This window comes from Pyricularia oryzae, chromosome 1 (assembly GCF_000002495.2).
Source record: "Pyricularia oryzae 70-15 chromosome 1, whole genome shotgun sequence".
Classification (NCBI taxonomy): domain Eukaryota; kingdom Fungi; phylum Ascomycota; class Sordariomycetes; order Magnaporthales; family Pyriculariaceae; genus Pyricularia; species Pyricularia oryzae.
Genome location: NC_017844.1, coordinates 2680708 through 2695859, shown reverse-complemented (window position 1 = coordinate 2695859; position 15152 = coordinate 2680708). Strand labels below are relative to the sequence as shown.

Sequence of the window (15152 nt, the reverse complement as noted above, 5' to 3'; positions counted from 1 at the left end):
ATAATAACATCTTGAGAATTTTGTGAAAATGTCACAATTGGCTTCGCTTTGAAAGGTGGTTACTTCCCCATCATTTCGTCGTATGTGCATTCTCTCAGATTGCCCTGTCATTGCATCAAGTTTTGCGGAAATGCATTCATCTGTCCGAACTCGTCTTTGCGTCGTCGGAAATAATTGTCATGCTTGTGCGGCCGGGTTGGGCGGGGCTATTATTGCCCGGCTAAGGTTTGGTTTCGCCTGGACGCCTGGACGAGCTTCCAATTGGGGTGATGAATCGTCCAAAACAGAACATTTATGCCAAACTTAATATTTTGCACATTCTCATTTACCGCGTTCTGCAAACTTTTTACAACCGAATGACGATGGTTCAGGATTTTAATCCTACTTCGTAATATCGAAAGCAGGGGATGGTCATCATTTCTATCAGACGACCCAATCTATGTGGCAGACATAAAAAAAAAAGTAACATTTCCTTCGTAGGGCTCATAAAACAAAAGAACCATCCCTGCCCATGCGAAAGAAGAAGGAAAGGCAGCCAAAAAGCACTTTTGAGCTCTTGACGCAACAGACAAGAGACACGGGAATAAAAGAAAAGATAGTCGAGTTACAACAAACCCATTACACAGCACCTGCCGCCAACATCTTCTTACGAAGGTAGTTCTTGTACTCGCCTATCGTGCCGTCCCAAGGCTTGATGGTCTTGTTCTCGCACACCAAAATCTGCTTCGCAATCTTGTCAAGCAACCTAAGGTGGGAAATCAATATTGTTAGTGTTCCGTCCATACCAAACAAAGGTATTATGCAACGGCAGAAACATGTAGCTTACCTGAAATCGTGACTGACGACAATAACACCACCGCTAAAGGCGTTGATGGCATCGGCCAAACTGTCGATCGTTGGGATATCCAGACCGTTTGTGGGCTCGTCCAAAAGCAACATGTTGGGGCTCTCGATGGCCAACAGCGCAAACACGATTCTGCTCTTCTGGCCGTCGGACAATGTACCGATCAGGGAAGTCTGAGCCTCACCCGTAAGACCGTAGCGGCCGAGCTGCTGGCGCCAGTACTGGTAGTCCTGGGACTTGGAGGAGTACTTGTCACGCACAAAGTCGAGGGCTGACTTGGTCAGGTCGAGCTGCTCGGCCGAGTGCTGCGAGTACAGGCCCATCTTCAAGTGCGTGTGCCTGGTAACGGCACCTTCACGGGGAGAAAGCTTGCCCGTCATGAGGCGCAGGAGGGTGGACTTGCCGACACCGTTGGGGCCCACCAGTGCTGTCCTCGAGTCCATGTCGAAACCGAGGTCGAGGTTCTTGTAGAGATCATCCTTTGCCTCGCCCGAGTAGGCAAAAGAGACGTTGTCGAATGACAGGACTGGAGGGGGCAGCTTCTCAACATCGGCGAAACGGAAAGTGAATACCTTGTCCTGGTGGACGGGCTGGATGAAGCCATCGGCCTCCATCTTGTCCAGAATCTTCTGCCTGGACTTGGCCTGCCTGACCAAGTTGGCGTATGTACCGGCACTGGCGATGAACTTCTTGATGTGAACAATTTCCTCCTGCTGCTTGTGGTAGGCCTTCATCTGGTTGGTTTCCTGCTCCGACCTCGTCTTCATGTACGAGTCGTAGTTACCACCGTAGTAGATCAACTGCCTCATGCGCATGTCGATCATGTTGGTGCAGACACCGTTCAAAAAGTCCATCGAGTGCGAAACGAGCACAAGTGTCCTGTCCCACTTCTTGAGGTACTCCTCAAGCCACACACAGGCCTCCAAATCCAAATGTGCGGTAGGATCATCGAGAAGCAGGAGCGAAGGTCGGACGAACAAGGCCTTGCCCAGAGCAACACGCATCCTCCAGCCACCGGACATGTCCTTTGTCTTCTTGTGGATGGTTTGCTTGTTGAAGCCGAGACCGGTAAGAATAAGGGATGCACGGGTTGAGAAGGTGGAAGGGTCCATCTTGTCCATGTGCTGTTGGAAGAAAACACGTCAGCCACTAATCTTGAGTACATGAATGTTCGTCGACAATCGGCCATTTACTATCGACGTCATAGGCGGGCCGAGGGTGAGAAGGCAAACGATGGGTTTTTATGGCTTACCTCGTAAAGGTCCATGAGGACGGGGCTCTCGGGGCCCTCCTCCTCCAACAGCTTCTCGGCCAGCGCGTCAAGACGCTTCAGCTCGTTCTCGGCCTCTGTCACAACCCACTCGAGTGCGCCCAGCTCACTTGGTGGTGCACCCTCGTTGAGAAGGTAGATATCGACATGCTCCGGGATGGGGTACTCGCGCGCGGCGATGGCCTTGAGTATGGTAGACTTGCCGCATCCGTTCTCACCCAAGAGGCCGTACCGGCGACCAAAGTTGAGCTCGAGAGTGGTGTCGGTGATGAGGACGCGACCGTGGAACACCAGACTGGCGCTGGTAATCTTGACATCCTTGCTCTGTTCGAGGGAGGCCAGGACACCAGTGGTGACTCTGTCGGACAAGCCATGTTTGTCCATCTGGTCTGCCAGGCGCTTGACCTCGTCGGCCTTGTCGCTGCCTGTCGCGGGCTCGTCGCTCACGATGGGGTTTCCATTGGCATCGAGTTCGGGCTCATCGCCGTTGACGGAGCCGGTGGCGCTAGCGACCTTAGAGCCGGCCTTGGACCCCGCCTTGGAGCGAGAGGCAACCGTCTTCTTGGGCTCCTTGCCCTCGGCGGCCTTCTTGGCGAGTCTCTTTTCCTTGGACGAAGACACCATTTTTGATGATTATGCTTGATTGAAAAGGGTCCAAGAAAAGTGCTCGAAACTATCTGGAATCTTTCCTAGATGGAGCCAGAATCGAAAATTGGACACAAAGAAATAAAAAAGAAAACGGCAGGAAAAGGAAAGGATGGGAGGGTTACGGTTGAATGGATGGAACCCTTCCCAGTATTGACGTGTTGCAGGTGGGGGAATTATTTCACTCGCTTCCGGGAGGATGGAGGGGTCAAATTCCTGAAATTTTCAGAGCACAGGCTGTCTGCCCAACCCGATAAGCGAACGATAGCAGCCTGGTGGGTCATGAGTGCAAGAAATTGTTGCTATTGTACCGAGTTGTGGCGAATCATGGAGGTGGATTTTTTTTTCACAACCTTACCCACATGTGTAGCAAAGAAATCTGTCAGGGCTGGAGTATCTGGACTAAGTTGTAACCACCTTGTTACCCCAAGACATATAACCTCAGTGGTTTTAAACACGTTCTTTTCATCCGAGTTTTCCTTGTTGAATCTGTGAATATCACTCTTAAAATTGATCACAGCTCACATCGCTTCCAGCTGCTTTTGTTTCGTTTGTGAGTCTTGTGGAACGCAGAGTGACGTCAAGTCTGCTATTGACTCCCCGCAAACCCACTGTGTACAGTACGCATTGTACTTGGCATTAGTGATGAAGATGTCAGGGTTCTTTGGTACGCCTCAGAAGCCCCTAGGGCCAATGGAACTCAACATCTATGGGACGGGGTGCAGTACTACTGCATTCGGCGTCGGTTAGACGCTGCCCAGGCCATTGAATAATATACAACAGGTGTTCCAGTCAAGGCGTTGGACTATCAAACAGGAAATTTTCACCATTTCGATCTTGATACTCATCCGACTGACACGGAATGCGGCCCCCTGCCATCCGAAGCGTTATCATGCATCATATACAAGTTATCATTAGGAGGTTGTCTGTCTAAAGCTGCTTCCATCTACGACAGGAGCGACAGCATCGGCAGCTTGTAAACTGTCACGTTGGCTTGGTACTGGCGGCAACTTTGTCCGGTCCGCGTCACTGCCGGCACGCTCATGTGATTTGGGCTCTTCAACACTACCCAGCCTCTGCCTCGCTGCAGACACGCCGCTTCCCATGCCCATGCCCTCTAGCGACATCCACTGCGCCTGTCTTTCGCCTCTCTCGGCACGCAGCTTCTCGGCCTCGTCTGGCTCGTAATCGGGCCCAGGGGCTCCCCATGGATCGGCATAGTGAGTTCCTTTCCGTCGTGGAACTGGCTTCCTCCTTGGCCGGCTCCCATCGGTGCTGATTTTGTGTCTTTGACGTCTACCTGGCGTCGCTGCTGCAGGAGAAGTCGACGGCGATGACACTGGTGACATGTTTCGACCCGCCGGCATTCCTACGGTGACAGGTGAAGCATGATCTCGAAACCCATCTGCCGCCAAGGCCGTTGCGACCGCCATTGTTTCTGGGGATGGCGCATCGGCCGTGGCAACGTGTGGGCTTGGAGTCCAGGGTGGTGCATCACCGCGGTCCATTTCTGTGTTCAACGTTGGCAGCACAGGATGACTTGTACTCGGAGAGTTAGCTGTGTTTGGAGGCAATGTAGGCGATATTGCTCTCTGTGCTGACTCAACGTCGGGGCTGAGTGGCGTCATTGCCGTTTGTGTCGTGCTCTGGAAGGCAGCACTGCTTCGGACGTTCATCTCGACATCACGAGTATCGGCCTCATGCGTTGGTCGTGGGGCGCGCCGTCCTGGCAGAACAACGACGGGCTCTCCAGTAATCAGGTACATTATACGAGGTGTTGAACCCATAAAGGCATTATCGATACAACCGCGTATGGAAAGTATAAAGTGGAAAAGACTGTTTCACATCACTTGGGTTAGTTGGACTTGATGCGATTGACCCAGGGGGGGTTGATTACTGACCTTGACAATGCAGTTAGGGGTATCGCCGCCTGATAATACGCCAGGTCTGCGTAATTGTGAAGAAATAAAATAAATATTTGGTACCCAACAGCAGCCAAGGCAAGGAGAAATATGAACGCGTCGAGGAATATATGGGCCTTGGCGGAGATTCCGCGGCCTTTGCGGAAACACATGGTGATAAACTCGGCACTGTTCCAACTCATGATCACAGCGGCCTTGTGGGATACGTCACGTTAGCCTATGTCCCTCCCTCACAAGCATTGCTGTACAACTGGCCGGGTTGACATCCTGTCGGGAACACTTACAAGCACGTATTGGAGGACGTCGTTAATAAATGACCATATATCCGGATAGGAAATAGACATCCAGGGTTGCCGGTTAATTTGTACCGGCACCATGGTCACAGCAAAACCCGTGGTCGACACCCTCAAAACAACCTTTGCTATGTACCATCCGTTGATAACCGGCTTATCAAGAGCCTCCAATTCTTCGCGAGGCAGCCGTGAGCGGGGGTCCATCCCCGGATCCGTCTGTTTGCTTGCATCAGCACTGGACGATTGCGTCGACAGCTGCGGCCTTGTTGGTGTTGCTGCTGCCGGAGCCAAGCTGCTAAATCCCCGTGCCATGTCGCTAACCGCTGTGTTCTCCGAGGACGGCAACACAGGAGCCGTGGCCCGCGCCCCCATGATTGCTCTCATTGTCTTTCTCATGGTGGCATCTAGGCCATTGGCGGGTCAGTTTGGGCCTATGACTGAAGATCGACCGATTCTTCAAGCGGTTCATGCCATGCCCTTGATGCAACCGTGATATTCACAATGCGCAGTTGTGGCACATAGGCCATCCAAACAACCGTCGACGCGACCGACAGTTGAATGGCGGAAGGGCGCCCCGTTGGACGCGACAGACAACTGGCCGCCACCGCCGATTGGCTCCGTCAATCCAATGAGGAGAAGGGACTCCCAAGCTGAAACCTCCAATGGCCCGTCTCCAGAAAAGGCTGCTGAGAGGTCAACAACCAACTGGCGGCGTAGTCTGTGCTGCGTCAGCAACTGGTACTTGTGGTGACAGTTTGAGTGCGACTGCATGGAGCAGAGACAAATGTACGAAATTACAAAGTACAAACAGCAAATTGGTCAGGCTGCGGAGGGGGGACACGGGGGGAGCGCTTGAGCGAACCGAACTCGCGGTTCCAGGCAGCAGTTTAAAGTGCTTGGCGAACAGGGGTTTGAATGGAGATTTTGACTGACAAGTCGTCCATCAGGATCTGGACATAATCACGCTTGTGTCTCCTCCTTTGCCCTCTTCGACAATGCGCACGGCATGCCATTCTACTTCGTACAATCCACTACCTGACTTTAAGCTTACTTTGGAAACATACTGAGTCCCCTAGTTGGTGCAAAACACGGCACCGAAAACTTTCAAGATGGAGGCCCACCCATGCATTTTCTGAAGTAACACCAACAGTCACTAACTTCTTCTGTCGTATTTGGCTATGCCCACATTCAGCTAGTCTGTGTTTTGGTTTGGATAACATGGACATATGGAATTTATGATCAATAAAGGAGAGAATGGCCACCAAGCCAAAAACTGACGTATCCAACATCTCCACCGCAGAAGAGAAGGCTATAGAAACAGAAAAAAAAAGGTCGATCAAGGAGCGTCGAGAATCTAAAAACTAAAATTCCACGTTGGCTGCTTTCAAAAAGAGGGGAAACAGTCAACTTATTACCAATAACCAACCATACCACAGTCTATTCCTTTTCACGAAAGCTTCCTTCCCCTGAAATCCCACGCCAAACAGCCTCCCCTTTCAACAACATCGACTAGGCCTCACAACCTAGCAAAGATCTTAAGCAAGGACAACGTTACGCTTCGCCCAGCGCTTGTACCCGTACCCGGGGTAGCCACCGTATCCGGGCGGGCTCCAGGGGGTGGTCGTGGCGGCCTGCGAGGTCGAGGTCGAGGAACCCGGTCCGTAGCCTGTGGTGGTGGTCACAGCGTCGGAGCTGGTGCTGCTGGTGCTACCAATGGGCTCGGCAGCCGACGTCTGGGTCACAAAGGTGCTCGGCGATGTGGTCGGAATGGGCGGGTAGCCGCCGCCGCTGCTCGTTGCCGGGGGCTGCGACTCCGTGATGGACGACGGGCCGTACGACGAGGAAGCGCTGCCGGTGGCTGTGGTGTAGTAGGTGGATGACTCGCTGCCAGTCTCGGTGCTGCTGGCTGCGGAGGAAGTGGCCGAGGAGACTGGCAGAGCCCCAGAGGTCTCCGATCCGCCTGTGGTAGTGGGAGGACCATAGCCACCGCCAGTCGTGGATGGAGAGCCTGATGCGGTTGTCGAAGACTCGCTAGAGGCGCTGGTGCTGCTGCTGTAGCCTGCGGAGGAAGTGGCCGAGGAGACTGGCAGGGCACCCGAGGTCTCTGATCCGCCTGTGGTAGTAGAAGAGCCGTAGCCGCCACCAGTCGTGGATGAAGAGCCTGATGCGGTCGTTGGGGACTCGCTAGTGGAGGAGGTGGTGGTGCTGCCTCCGTAGCTGGTGGCAGGCGAAGTGGCGGCCGTCGTTGAAGTCTCAACTCCGGTAGAGCCGGTTCCGTACGTGGAAGACGCGGCGCTGCTGCTGATGCTCGTGGCACCGGTCTCAGTAACCGAGGTCCCGGAGCTGGCGGGACCGGTTGTGGTGCCGGTGGTAGTGGTGCGTTTAGTGCACTTTGTCTTGGTGGACGTCAGGTCCGTCGACGACTCGGTGCTCACAGTGCCGTAAGTCGCCGAGGTAGCAGGCCCAGTCGAGGTCCCGGTGCTGCTGATAGCATCTGTAGCGGACGTCTCAGGTCCAGTCGGCGTCAACGTTGAGCTGATGCCGTATGTCGCGGAAGTGTCAGGGCCAGTCGAGGTTCCGACGCTGCTTGTTTCAGAGGTGGCAGAAGTGTCAGGACCGGTGGACGTTCCCGTGGTGCTGGTACCGTACGTAGCAGACGTCTCGGGGCCGGTAGGGGTGCCAGTATAGCTTATTCCGTAGGTTGCCGAGGTCTCAGTGCCTGTAGTCGTGCCCGTGCTGACAGTCTCGTACGAGCTGGAAGTGCCGGGCGTGGTCTCGGGGCTGGTCGAGGTGCCTCCGCTCTCAGTCGCCGACGTGGTCACATCGGTCGTGCTGGCTGTCGTGCTGGCTGTCGTGCTGCCGGTCTCCTGTGTCGACGATGCTGTCTTGGTGACGGTGCCAGTTGCCGTGATGGTGATGCGGGTGGTGATGTCAGTTGAGCTGGTGCCGTACGTCGATGTCTCTGAAGTCGCGGGCGATGTTCCAGAGGTCTCAGTGGTGCCGGGGACTGTCTCGCTTGTCTCCGTAGAAGAGCTGGCTGACGTGACGCTTGACGAGCTGTAAGACGGCGATATAGGCAGGTTTGAGCTCACAGTGATGTCAGAGCTAGTGGATGACGTGCTCGGGGCTTCACTGCTGGAAGACCCAGACTGGCAGCCATATCCGTAGCAGCTGGTCACGGGCGGTGCGGTTGTGCTGCTTCCCGGAGGACTGGTCGACACTGACGTCTCGGTGGGAGGGGAACCAGAATCAGACGGGCTGTAGGTGCTTGTGCTCTCTGGCGGAGGCAGAGTCGTCGAGGATTCGTAGCTGCTCGAAGAAGCGTCGGTTGTCGGGGGTGACGTCTCGCTGGTCTCAGGAGGCGCGGTCGAGGACCTAGACGACGACACGTTGCTCGTGGCAGATGTCTCGGTCGTGCCTGGAGCCGTGCTTGAGACCGAGCTCTCAGGACCAGTTGACGACGGGGGAGGCCCATACGAACCGCTGGAGGTGGGCGGGGCGCTGCTCGAGGAATCAGGCGGAGGAGCCGAAGTAGTGCCCGGGGGAGGTCCGTAGGTGCTCGAGCCTGACGGCTGATCGGTGCTCGTAGTTGCCGGGGGTGGGATGCTGCTGGATCCAGGAGGGCTACTAGTCTCCGGTGGCTGGGACTCGGAAGAGGTCGGAGGCCCGTAGGTGGCAGACGTGCCAGGCGGGAGTGTCTCGGTAGTCTCTGGCGGCGCGGTGCTGGTGCTGTAGCTCGATGAGGCGGACTGGCTGATTGCATCAGTACGAGACGTCTCGATGGTGCTACCAGGAGTGGTGGTGCCCGACGGTGGGAGCGTCGGGGTCTCCGTATCAGACGACAGAGTCGAGGTCGGAGGGCCTGGAAAGCACGTCGAGGCGCACGCCGTCACGGTCACGGTGGTGGTCACAGTGCCGTAGTTGTAACCTTGCGGCACAGCCTGTACCAGGCCAGAGCTGTATTGTGAGTAAAGGAAGATATAGTGTCAGCACAGAGGAAGAGGACCCTAGTTGTCTTCGGCTCGCCCGGGCGCTTGTTGGTGCTTGTTTCTGGCGTACTTGTGGTTGGCAGTACATGTATTTGGGAAGGACAAGCTTATCCTAACCCCGACACATGGTTCACCACAAGCGCAAAGGCAAAAATCAAGACAAGAGGAGGAAACGTGAAGCAGGAGTTGGAGAAAAGGTTGGAACATACCCCAAGCCCATAAGGGCCATCCGAGTGAGACCGCGCATGCTGGCTACAAGACCAGGTGTGGGCAATGAATAAACGAGTGTTATAAGAGCGAGCGTAGGTGGGGATGACAGTAAGACTTCCTACAGACAAACACCAGTGACGGACCCCTTGGTGAGAGTGACAGTGGCCGGAGGGTTGGAGAGAAGCTCGAGAGTATCAAGAATCCTCTGGTCCTGTCTCTCAAAAGGAGCTGTGTTCTCCTGCCATGGGGAAGAGGAAGCCTTGGGGGGGGGTTTTATAGCATCCCATGTCGCCTACTCGGATATGCCGACTTGGCTTTGTCAGACGGATATGGGCTCCTTTTGCCCCGTCCGGTACATTGACATGTCCTTCTCGAATAGATAGATACACATGCACCATACCTTGCTCACCTTGCGTGAACTGGTGGCTCCCGAACCAGCCACGCGAGGCCATGCATCTTTCGATCATGGCCACACCCCCCATGTACACCTGCCCTGGCATCTGCAACAAAGGCTCGCGTGAGACGGCGTATTCTGGGCTTGCATGGAGAAATTATCAGTCAGTCAGTCAGCCTCCAAGATCGGGCTTTCCTTCTAGGTACGTCAGTCAGTCGTTGACGTGCCTTGATGAGCTTGGCCCCATAGCAAGCCTATTTGTTGAAGAGCGCATTTGTGTCTTGGCCCGGACATTGGGCCTGGACTCGTCGGGATCTACTTCAGCTTTCGATAGGAACCGGAGACGGGTAGGCACGCCTCGGCCTGCAGGGATTAATGCCGTCCAGAGGTTATCCCGCCAGACAGCTATCATCAATCTTGATCTTGATCTCCGAGGCTTTCCAGCCTGTCCCGTGGGCTGAGGCCCTTCCCGTGGTGGCGTCTGCACCAACGAGGTTAGGTATTGGGCAGGGTCACCTCAATCTTCATAATCTTGCCAGTACTTTCATTATCTGTGGTCATGACTTTGCTTGTTTAATATGAGCAGAGCGAGGAAAAAGAGAAAAAATAAAAATTCGTAACTACTCAACTAAAGGTAAACTCACCTCCAGGAACACTTCACTATGGGATTGAATGAAAGGAACTCACCTATTCGATCTGATCACAAAAGTCCACCGGCGTGACAAGCACAAGGCTCCCTCCCTCTCGCCCAAACTCGGCCTGCCCATCTGAACCCCATGTTGTATGCGGGTGGCACCCATCTATGGTCCGCAAACGGGTGAACCGGAAAGCAAGCTTTATTCAATGTCGTGCCCGTGCAACGTCTGGGCCAGCATGGGGGTCAACACAGAGGGTATGTTTGTCTTGCCATGAGAGTCAGGAAGCCAACCATTATTCGGGACTGGGACGGCCGAGCTCACACTTTATCCGCCCGTTGTTTGCTTGTTGCGCAAGACATGTGTCGTCAATTTTGTCTGACCAGACCACCAAGATGGTTTATTGTGAGACCAAAAATCATGACCTTACTGACCTTGGTGTGCTATAGCTTGCCCAGCCGTGACGCTGCAGAAAGACACCAACTGACCATTCTATGGACTCTCGATCTTTTGTTGGGCTGGCCTTGAAGGCCAGGAAAGAGTAAGTATACGAGCACCCTGCTGTCCGCTTCACCTGGTCCGGATGTTACCTCATGAGCCGGGTGGACCGCGGTCCTCGTACCACACGGATCTAGGTAGAAGTTCTTGTAGCACAAGCTGAGTGCCTTGATTTACAACACGTCGTTGCTATTGCAGCCCTAGAGGCTATTGGTTATAACAGTTTCAGTAGAGTCGCTGTCTTAACGACTGTACACTGGTCTGCAAGACGGCAAATACTGCCGTAGTTGAAGCTATGATGAACGAAGCTCCGATGGACTGACTGGTACGAGGCTGAGGCTGCGTTGATGATCGACGTTCTTACCAGAAGCTGATGATCGATCTTGGTTCATCGAGTGGAATCATCCTTAGGATGGGGCTATCAAAAGCATGTGAATGCTAGTCTGCTAAGCCAGGTGACACCGATCTTCTATTTTCTGGCTTCTCAGCTTTGACCGTACCTGCAGTGGCTGGGCTGTGAGTATCCGTGAGGGGAAAGGGAAGGGCAAGAATTAGCCTGCAACAGTCCGAGCACAAAGCATTTGATAATTTCCCGGCGTTGCAGACAAATTGACAATGCCCCCCAGGCATTCTGGGAGCGATCAATAGTTCCGAATGGACGCCGCTTGCGTTTCTGTCTGGCAGATGAAAATATCTGGCGTATAATAATTGATTGGCGAGTGCATATGTTGCTCAGAATCTGCAACTCAAAGTCAGAAGTGCCTTTCTGACCATTTCGTGTATAGCTCAATGGTTTGCTAGTGACGATGGCGATTGGAATGCATGATGACATTGGCTGATGCTGATGTAGCCATGGCATTTTGAACTTGTTCACCAGTCGTATCTGGGACAAAATAATTTCTGCTTTTCAGACCAGAAGCACGGAAAAACAGGTCATGTATTGAATGTAAAATCGACAGCAGTTGTTTGCGGAAATTCCTGTTGATAGTCCGTCCGCTGACTTGGAGATGTCCTCACCCGAGACTCTTCGACGGGAAGCCAAGCTGAAAAACAGGTCGAGGTTTGGTAGTGGACTGAGGACAACAGAAGGTACCCAGTGGGCAGTACCTTTTCACATCTGCAGCTGATTCCCTAGGTACCCTAGGATCTGGCCTGGATCTGGAGAATTGAGACATGTTTTCCGAGTTTGAGCAACCCACCCACCCTTTCGCATGCACCTGCTGGTCGCACGCATTTGCTGACCAAGAAAAGGTTGGCCCATCTACCATGGCAAGGTCAACCAACACGAGCAGTCGTGTCACAGTGGCGTCTCCAAGATGGAAAGAAGGACTGGAGGGTTGGCAATCGTATTCTCCGCCACTTGCAGCTAAGGTACCTTCCGTCCTGAATTTGCTATCGATTGCTGTTTTGCCCCTGAACTAGTAACGACGCCACAAATGAGTGGTTTCTGCAGCCTTTGTTTCGGACTTTTAGAATCCTTTGGCTTCATTCAATTTTCACGAAAAAAAAGCCACAGCCATTTGGGGCACAAAATCGCCGCTTAGGATGGAAGAAAGCAGTGTACACTGCAGCTCCTCATATCAACTTTTGCCCACCGTTAAGTCTGCTACTTCACGGTGCACATTTCGGCGAAGGTGGTCTGTCTCACAATCTGATATTTAATAACTTTCAGACATCTAATCTCATATCATATCATATACCTTCTCTGGGCCACACAACTTGCTCAACCACAATCTGCAAGTGCCATTTCGCTTCAGAAAAAAAAAGAAGAAGAAAACAAAAGAAATCCACAAACTCTAGAGATTGCAAAGACGCAGAGACTGACGATTAATGTTCAAATACAACGTAGGCATGTACAACCTCGTTCCGAAAACCTGCCTAAGGAGGTCCAGTTGCTTGGCATTGAGCTACTGCTTCACACTGCCTCTAGAACTAGCAACCAAGTAATGCCAGGCATCGTGGAACTGTTGGGGACATCTGAGCTCGTAAACCCTCCCTAATCCAATATTTCTCTTCTGAAGCTGACACATATGACAGTGGAGACGAACGTCTTAGCGAGCACATACTCATCGTCAATGAGACGCTCTATCAAACCTACAAACTGTCATGAGCTCACTTTATATTGGTCCTTTCGCGGGCGAACGCGCGATCAAAGTCTATGGACTAGGCTAGGTACATACATACATGCATATCGAGACATTCGAACTTGGCCCTCATCTACCTTCCTACGTTCATTCCCTTCAATCCACAAATGCGAGAGGTACATGCTGGAAATCGCATTGGGAAAATTGTGACTCCGCCAGGATTGCTTCCTGGCGAATATCTTACCGGAGTAGAATATACCGTGAAATCTTGCTATTAGGTTGCCATCAACATGCTCTTCTCGACGCTCTTTTCACTGTGTTCCCTGGATACTCAAAGGTTATTTGTACTTGGTACTTTCATTTCCTTGGCTTTCTCACTAACTTCAGCTCAGGATAAAGATGGCTGTTGGTTCCGCGAGGATCCCAACTCGGCCGCTGACGATGTCGTCTTACGCCTCTTGGTGACAACTGGGTCCCTTCTAGCATGTGCCTCCAGGCATTGGTGGGTTTCCTACCAGCACCAGCGCAAGCCCGTCGACTTTGCCGCCATCATCTGTGACTGTGATAGTTTCAGTAACCTCCGTGACGACAAGCACGGCGCTTACCACGAGCACCACTATTACCGCTACCACCTCGAGCACAATCACAACATCCACCTCCACCACAACCAACACCATGGTCGAAACCCAGACCCCCTACGTCCGCACAATCATCCGTCACCACGACGCCCACCGTGCAAACCACAGCGCCCCGGCCCTGGCCTGGTCCGACTCCCTCGCCGGCACCGCGCAGTCCATCGCCGAAACGTGCATCTTCCAGCACAACACAACGGCGGACAGCGGCGATTACGGGCAAAACATTGTAGCCGGCGTGCCGGAAAACCAGATGGGCATCGTGGTGACGGACACGTTCTACAACCCCTAGGTGTGCTAACTACACGTGGTACGGCAGCGAGCCTGATCTCGTCGACTTTAGCCGCTGGGGCCACTTTTCTCAACTGATCTGGACGTCGACGGCGGAGGTGGGCTGCGCGACCGTGGACTGCTCTTCGCGTCAGTGCGGGCTCCAAAACGTACAGGGCCAGCCGCCGTACTTTACCGTGTGCAACTACAAGCCGCCAGGCGCACCGCTTGGCTCCCCGAGTATCGATGGCACTTTTATGTGCGGAAGCAGCATCAATTTCAGCTATAGCCTTGTTTTTGGGTCGCGGTTGTAATTACAGTCCTCATTGTGGAATGGTCACAATGTGTAGGCTGTATTTTTATCAAGAATCATGGCCAGGAAACGGCGCTTGCCAAGAGAAAGGAATTGTTCCCTGGATGAAAGCCACTGAAGATGCTAGTAGACTTGTAATCTTGGCACCTGGGTAGCTAGCACGGTAGCTGGAGCTTGATCTGTTGCTCTTGGTCGCCATTCCAGTCACAAAGCAGGCGACCAAGAAAAAAAAACACGAGGCTTGGCTTTTGAAGTCGTGAAAACAAGCCTTTGCGGCGGTTGATCTACCTATTACCAAAACTTAACGCAATATTGTTTTTATTTCAGCCTATGACTGGCACTTGACGAATTTGATAAAGAAAGCAATCATTAACACCCTACTCAGCCCTGCGAAATTGTATCCCACAGCCTCAAAAGGACCCCTGAACCGTGCTTACATTCAATTCAGTCTGTTAGGCAGCCCAGGGGCGACTTCAATATCACATCACTAAATCGTCTGTTCCAACCCAATCACAAAGCGAGCAGGACTCAGATTGCGGCATCCGACTGCAAGCTAGAGCGACTCCTGCAATGACAGCGGTGATCCGGAAGTTGCCATCAGGCCACAAGTGCTAGCTGAAGTACCGAGCCCTATGACTAAAATAAGTAGTCGGGTTTTGGTTCAAGTAACATCTGAGCGCAAATAGAGAGTGTCAAACCTGTCTGTCTCGCGTTCACCTTAGACTCCCTTCCCAACAAAATACAGGGTCTACTAGCTGCTAAGCGCACAAACAGAGCTCCATCTTGATCACAGAAAGTCGACGGGGTCTGGAATTCTCGTCCTCAACCATTCGCCCACCCAAGAACGCTATGTTCCCCAACCCGCCAAAATCTGGGTCTTTCAGCTGAGCGTTAGGGCCGTTACAGAAGGCGATATTATCACGCCTTTTGCAAGATATACACTATTGTTTGTTGCTCGATTCTATGGGAGGATCCGGTTGGTGTCTTGGCAAGAAACAGAAAAACGAGTATAAGACAACGGTAGAAGACTTGGCGATCTCTTAGAAGCTTCCATTGTTCATCATCCCAACCAACTACCAGTCATTCATTCTTGTTCTATATTCACCCACTCTTTAGTCTATCATTCCACGTCGCTCATTTCTGAAACTCCGCC

The 15152-nt window shown here is 52.9% G+C and overlaps 5 protein-coding genes across 5 annotated transcripts; 1 reads left to right on the top strand and 4 right to left on the bottom strand.

Moving 5' to 3' along the window:
- Positions 1–291: 291 nt before the first annotated feature.
- MGG_11862 (ABC transporter ATP-binding protein ARB1) lies at positions 292–2889 on the bottom strand. Its single transcript, XM_003709444.1, has 3 exons — positions 2097–2889; positions 827–1968; positions 292–745 (listed from the first exon to the last, which is right to left on the bottom strand). The coding sequence occupies exons 1-3, from the start codon at positions 2736–2738 to the stop codon at positions 619–621; spliced, it is 1911 nt and encodes a 636-aa protein (XP_003709492.1). The 5' UTR covers positions 2739–2889; the 3' UTR covers positions 292–618.
- Positions 2890–3560: 671 nt separating this feature from the next.
- On the bottom strand, positions 3561–5759 carry MGG_06775 (uncharacterized protein). Its single transcript, XM_003709443.1, has 3 exons — positions 4966–5759; positions 4661–4875; positions 3561–4595 (listed from the first exon to the last, which is right to left on the bottom strand). The coding sequence occupies exons 1-3, from the start codon at positions 5368–5370 to the stop codon at positions 3674–3676; spliced, it is 1542 nt and encodes a 513-aa protein (XP_003709491.1). The 5' UTR covers positions 5371–5759; the 3' UTR covers positions 3561–3673.
- A 750-nt stretch (positions 5760–6509) lies between these two features.
- MGG_06773 (uncharacterized protein) lies at positions 6510–9383 on the bottom strand (the record flags this gene model as incomplete). The annotated part of the gene is made up of 2 exons (XM_003709442.1): positions 9173–9383; positions 6510–8931 (listed from the first exon to the last, which is right to left on the bottom strand). Exons 1-2 carry the CDS (start codon positions 9208–9210, stop codon positions 6510–6512), a joined length of 2460 nt encoding a protein of 819 aa, XP_003709490.1. The 5' UTR covers positions 9211–9383.
- Positions 9384–12696: 3313 nt separating this feature from the next.
- On the bottom strand, positions 12697–12966 carry MGG_16166 (uncharacterized protein; the record flags this gene model as incomplete). Its single annotated transcript, XM_003709441.1, has 2 exons — positions 12697–12794; positions 12885–12966. 2 exons carry the CDS (start codon positions 12964–12966, stop codon positions 12697–12699), a joined length of 180 nt encoding a protein of 59 aa, XP_003709489.1.
- Positions 12967–13183: 217 nt separating this feature from the next.
- Positions 13184–14136, top strand: MGG_06772 (uncharacterized protein; the record flags this gene model as incomplete). Its single annotated transcript, XM_003709440.1, has 3 exons — positions 13184–13189; positions 13268–13692; positions 13736–14136. 3 exons carry the CDS (start codon positions 13184–13186, stop codon positions 13998–14000), a joined length of 696 nt encoding a protein of 231 aa, XP_003709488.1. The 3' UTR covers positions 14001–14136.
- Between the last annotated feature and the right edge of the window lie 1016 nt (positions 14137–15152).

Excerpts from the sequence above, each read along its gene's own strand:
- MGG_11862 (XM_003709444.1), bottom strand. The coding sequence starts at position 2,738 with ATGGTGTCTTCGTCCAAGGAAAAGAGACTCGCCAAGAAGGCCGCCGAG. Across the intron at positions 1,969-2,096 it reads TCCTCATGGACCTTTACGAG|CACATGGACAAGATGGACCC; the intron begins GTAAGCCATAAA and ends TTCTTCCAACAG. Across the intron at positions 746-826 it reads GTCGTCAGTCACGATTTCAG|GTTGCTTGACAAGATTGCGA; the intron begins GTAAGCTACATG and ends TTCCCACCTTAG.
- MGG_06775 (XM_003709443.1), bottom strand. The coding sequence starts at position 5,370 with ATGAGAAAGACAATGAGAGCAATCATGGGGGCGCGGGCCACGGCTCCT. Across the intron at positions 4,876-4,965 it reads ACGTCCTCCAATACGTGCTT|GCCGCTGTGATCATGAGTTG; the intron begins GTAAGTGTTCCC and ends GTATCCCACAAG. Across the intron at positions 4,596-4,660 it reads CCCCTAACTGCATTGTCAAG|TCTTTTCCACTTTATACTTT; the intron begins GTCAGTAATCAA and ends GATGTGAAACAG.